The sequence below is a fragment of the Camponotus floridanus genome, unplaced genomic scaffold (genome assembly GCF_003227725.1).
Source record: "Camponotus floridanus strain SB8 unplaced genomic scaffold, Cflo_v7.5 scaffold283, whole genome shotgun sequence".
Lineage (NCBI taxonomy): Eukaryota > Metazoa > Arthropoda > Insecta > Hymenoptera > Formicidae > Camponotus > Camponotus floridanus.
This window is the reverse complement of record NW_020229418.1, coordinates 29,637-35,561: the sequence shown is the minus strand read 5'-3', so window position 1 is coordinate 35,561 and position 5,925 is coordinate 29,637. Positions and strand designations below refer to the sequence as shown.

The following is a 5,925-nucleotide window of genomic DNA, read 5'->3' as shown; positions in this document are numbered from 1 at the left end:
TTAAATAATTTTATGTATTGTTGTTGTAAAATTATATTAAAAGATAATAGTTAAAAAATTTAATTGAAATTATAATTTAAATCAAAATGTAGAATAATTAAGAGTTTAATGAGTTACAATTAATTAAATAATTGAATTTTAATAATTTAAATTTATGAATGAAAATGGATTTAAAAGTAAATTTATAGAAATTTGTAAGTTGAATTAATAATTTAAATATGTACAAATTGCCCATCATTTTCAGTTTATGAGAAAAGTCGTAACAAAGTAAGTGTACTGGAAAGTGTACTTAGAATAAGATAATAAAAATTTTAGTTTAACCCTTTCGTTACGGGTGCCGACTATAATCGACGTCCGCGCGACGACCTATGTGTACGGGTGTCGACTATAATCGGCGTCCGCGCGACGACCTATGTGTACGGGTGCCGACTATAATCGCCGCTCGCGCGACCACCTGCGGTACAAAACGGTACTATAAAACAACGATTACAAATACATACAAAACAACGATTAGAGTACAATATCTCTTTTGAATCGTTGTAATTGAAAAAGAGCGGGAGAAATTGGAAAGTTCATTGTCTAATTTTACAGTTTAGAGACAAATTTGAAGGTTAGAAACATTTACTTGAAAATTTTTGTGAAGCTTAAAAATTTGCTTTATAAAATGTTTTTTGCGCCCTTGTTAGAATGTCACGGCGGAGTTCAAAAAGAATTTTATTTTTAAATGGATTAATTGATTCGGAGAATGATTCCGAGAATGAAAACGAAAATAATTTCACCTTACACAAAAAAAGAAGGAATATATGCAATACCTCAGACTCAGAAGCAGAGAAGGATCAGGAAGACAATGAAGACTACTGTGATTCATGAACGTCCTTTCATACCTAAGATACATCAATTTACACCAGAACATACAGGAATTATACCAAATATTATCAGATCGGCAAAAATCATTGATTTCTTTTAACTCTTCGTCTCAGAAGAATTCGTACAATTCATAGTAAATGAAACAAATGAGTATTGGTCCAAAAAAAATAACAATAATATGAAGGATACAGAAAAAACGATACTACCCGAATTGTACTGTTTTTTTGCTGTATCATTTCTAATGACACGCAACAAAAAGTTATCCTTAGTAGAATACTGAAGTGTAGACAAACTCCTGCGTAGTGATGTTTTCGGAGAAATTATGGCTAGAGCAGATATTTTAAATTGTTAGCGATGCTACATTTCAGCCATGATCTGACATCTACCAATGATAGGTTACATAAAATAAGGAACGTCGTTGATATGCTTCGAAAAGCATTTAGTCAATCATTTTATCCTTATCAACAGTTATGCATTGATGAAAGTTTGCTTTTATACAAAGGGCGGCTATCGTTCAAACAATATATACCTTCGAAAAGAAGTAGATTTGGGATCAAATCATTTATTCTTAGTGATTGCCGAACAGGATATATACAGGACATTATTGTTTATGCCGGGTCATCGACTATGATCAATAGCGAAAATAAGGCAATTGGAAAATCGGGAGCAATAGTAGAATTACTTATGAAGCCCTACCTAGGAAAAGGCCATACCCTTTTTGTAGACAACTGGTATTCAAGTCCAGCCTTATTCAATTTATTATATAATAATTATACAAATGCATGCGGGACGGTAAAAAAAAGGCGAAAAGGATGATAAAAATTGATGATAAACTAAGGAAAGGAGAGGCATCTTTCCGTTCATCCAAAAATTTATTAGTTATAAAATGGATGGACAAAAAGGAAGTATACATGCTCTCTACCATGCATACGTCAGAATTTGCAACTGTTTTTAGGCATGGCGGAAAAAAAATTGTTCAAAAACCTCGATGCGTAGTAGATTATAATAGTTCTATGGGTACCGTTGATAGGGCAGACATGGTATTTAAGCACTGTGAATTCAACACGAAAATCTCTAAAATGGTACCGCAAATTTTTTTTTCATTTGCTAGATGTATGCGTGTGGAATGCGTATTGTTTGTATAAACATAAAATGCAGAAACCCATATCAATGGCCAAGTTTCACTTGGAATTAATCCGAGAAATATTGGAAAAATATATAAGAATGCTAATTATCATCATCGAACAGGCCATAATGATCCATTACGACTGATAGAACGACATTTTCCTTCACTCTATATACGAAAGTAGGAAAAAACCGAAAGAAGATGCGTCGTTTGCAAGGCAAACGACAAAAGACGCGAGTCTAGATACGAATGTAAAAATTGTAATGTAGGTCTTTGCGTCGATCCTTGTTTTAGAATTTACCATTTTGAATTAAATTACTAGGAATTATAATTTGATGTCTAATTACCCTAAGTTGTATTTTTATTTATAATAACACAAAATCTGTAAATAACTGAATACTTATAAAATATACTTATTTTCATCATTTTCATACAATATGACGAAACAGTTGTTACATAGCTCTAAAAATAGTGTATATACAAGAGAATCCCAAAGTGACGTTAAAAGACGTAAGTGCGAACATCGAAGACTACCGACGTGCAATGTGCACACTTCACGGCGCGGTGCCCCGTTCAGTGACTCTAGCGGAGCGGACTGCCGTAATGAAAGGGTTAAGGTAAAATAATTCGTTTACATTGAATAGATTGATATTAATTATAGTATTAAAATTTTTTTATATTGATTAATTAATTTTTTTTTGTGTAAAATTTTAGATTTTAATTAAAGTAATAAAAAATTGATTTAAGTTATAGTAATTAATTTGAAGTAATTATTTTATATTATATAGAAAGTTATGTATATGAAGGATGGTTTATTTAAATTTTAAAAAGTAAATTTTAATTATTGTACTTTAGTATCACAGTTAATCAAATTGTTCAGGATTCGCCCTGAATTTCGAGCGAAAATATCACCCCCGGTAATACTGGCGCCATCCGTGCGGGCCAAAGCGAACTCACGAAATAATTCAGCCCGATGTTTTTTCGAAATCAGCCAGGATCCGCGTGATCGCGGAAGAATACATGATCCTGGCCAATTAGGCAATCGGAAAATCACGCGATTCTACGTGCCGAAACCGAATAGGCTCAAATCGGATCATCCGATGCGCCATCAAATCCTTATTATCTGGGAGAAAGGCTCTCTCCCGAGCAGTCTTTGTAAAGTCCTGATCACGAGTCATTGCGAGAGTTCGAACGAATTTTATAAAGTCATTGTCGGATTATAGAGCAACGAGAACCGAGATTTGCAAGCGCGTTGAAACAGTGTAACGTGCCAAACGCGATTATAGTTAATCGACGAATTTTGAATCAAGTATCTCACAGACAGCCCGATAGAGCGCTGTCTCTCTCAGTTTCGTGCGTGCACCCGTGAATAGTGCGGTCTCGCTCGATCTCGCAGACAGCTGATGTAACGCTGTTTCTCTTTATCTCGCGTGTGCAGCCGTGGAAAGTGCGGTCTCGCTCGCTCTCACAGGCAGCCCGATAGAGCGCTGTCTCTCTCTGTTTCGCGTCGAACCGTGAACCAGCGGTCTCGCTCGCTCTCATACAGACAGCGCGATAGAGAGTTGTCTCTCTCAGTTTCGCGTCGAACCGTGTGTAGTGCGGTCCCGCTCGCTCTCATACAGACAGCTGATTGAACGCTGTCTCTTTTCTTTCTATATCGTCTGTCTGCGTTCTCTATCTCTTGTTTTTTCTTGCGTACAACCGTGAACTGTGCGATCTCGCTCGCTCTCGCGAACGGCCGATAGAGCGCCGTCTCGCTCGCTCTCATGCGAACAGCTGATCACGCGTTGTATCGTATCATCAGTGAACAATTGTATAGTGCGATTTCGCCGACCGAGTACGAATCTCGATGTGCGTAAATATACGAAATAAAGTCGCACGCGTCGAAAGCTCATAAATTCTGTACAAATCGTAATTCTGAGCAATAAACTTATCGCCACTCTTGTGTGGATGTCACTGTGTTCTAATCAAACGAGCAATTTAACGTTATTTCATACCGTCACTCATCCAGTTCGAAATCACGTTTCTTTGCAAACTCGCGATACCCTCTCGGGTGTGTCCCGGCAAAACAAAATCGCATTTTACAAGTGCGATCCCGAACACAAATAAAAATTAAAAATTTTAATAATCTCGAAAAAAAAGAGTTAAGTGATTATAAGAGTTAATGTGGAAATATTATTTTGAATGATTGTTTAGAGAAGATATTTTAATCAAGTTTTTTGATATCTAGTTTTCTTCGATTAAATTTAATTTTAATATATATATATATATATATATATGTAATATAATTTTTAAAAAGATTATTTTTTATTTTTAGCTATTTTAAAGAGTTTAAAATTTTAAAATTAAGTTAAAAATTGATTAGTGAGAAGTTATAAAATAATTAGATATATATTAAAAATTTATGGGATAACCTATAAATTTAAATTAAAAAGAATAATATAATAAATATGAATAATTATTTTATGTATATTATATATATATATATATATATATATATGTATATATATTCATAAAATTTGAATTTTTTATAAATAATTCAATAATTTATAAATTTTATTTAATTAAAATTTGCAAAATTTAAATTTAATGAAATAGAAAAATATTTAAGATAATTAAATTTTTAAAGTAAAAATGATTAAATTAGTATTATATGGATAAATTAAAATTATTGAATTTATTAATAATTATTTGAAATTTGTTAAAGGAATTAGGCAAAATCGTTTAAATTGATAATTAAGTGTTTATTAATTTAAATTTAAGTTTATCTGTTTAATAAAAACATAGTTTTATGAGTTTTATATAAAATAAATTGTGCTCCATGATTATAAAATTAAATAGCCGCAGTATACTGACTGTGCAAAGGTAGCATAATCAATTGTTTCTTAATTGGGAACTGGAAAAAAAGGAATGAATGAAATTTAATCTGTCTTTAATAAAATTTTAAAAATTTAAATTTTTAGTAAGAATGCTAAAATGGAATTATGTGACGAGAGGACCCTATAGAATTTTATATAAATTTTAGTTATATATTCCTGTAAAAATTAGGATTTATATTTGATTGGGAGGATTATTAAATTTAAGGAACTTTAATAGAAAAAAAACATTAATTTATGATTTAAATTTAGTAGTGATTAAGATTTTTATAATTTTATGGAAGAAGTAATTACCTTAGGGATAACAGCGTAATATTTTTAAAAAGATCTTATTGATAAGAATAATTGCGACCTCGATGTTGAATTAAAATAAAAATTAAATGGAGAAGTTTAATATTTTAGTCTGTTCGACTATTAAAATTTTACATGATTTGAGTTTAGATCAGTAGTGATATAAGGCGGGTTCTAACCCTGGTCCTCTCATGGGGGGGTGAGGCGCGCGGGGGATTACGGAGGTGCGAGGGAATGACGTCACGCGGGACGGAGGGGATTTCGGCAGCGGCGCGTGTTAGATGTTTTATCGCAATATTGTATTACATGCCCGATTGATAAACAATATTGCGTACGAACATGTTCGGTTTATAAATAATATAAACAGCAGCATTTCTTTGAATGGCAACGCGTGCGAGAGAGAGGGAACGATGGCGTGAGAACAACACGTGCGAGGGAGAGGGAGCGATAGTGCGAGAACAACGCGTGCGAGGGAGAGGGAGCGATGGCGCGAGAACAACGCGTGCGAGGGAGAGGGAGCGATGACGCGAGAACAACGCGTGCGAGGGAGAAGGAGCGATGGCGCGAGACTTACAATTAGCGCAACGATGATGTCGAACGAGGCTTACAACTAGCGCGAGAGAGAGACTTATAACTAGCGCGAGACTTAGATTAACGCATGGGAGACGATACTTATTATCGATAACGATACTTATAACTAGCGCAGGGATGGGAACGCAAGGAGAGGCATGCAAAATAATTAGATTTTTTTTTAAAGTAAAATAT

General features: G+C 33.8%; 1 protein-coding gene across 1 annotated transcript; it reads left to right on the top strand.

Annotated features, from left to right (window-relative positions):
- The first annotated feature begins 1,221 nt into the window (after positions 1-1,221).
- Positions 1,222-2,315, top strand: LOC112638299 (piggyBac transposable element-derived protein 4-like). Its single transcript, XM_025409791.1, is given in 3 exon segments — positions 1,222-1,609; positions 1,907-2,083; positions 2,086-2,315. Coding segments are annotated over 3 exon segments (795 nt in total).
- Positions 2,316-5,925: the final 3,610 nt, after the last annotated feature.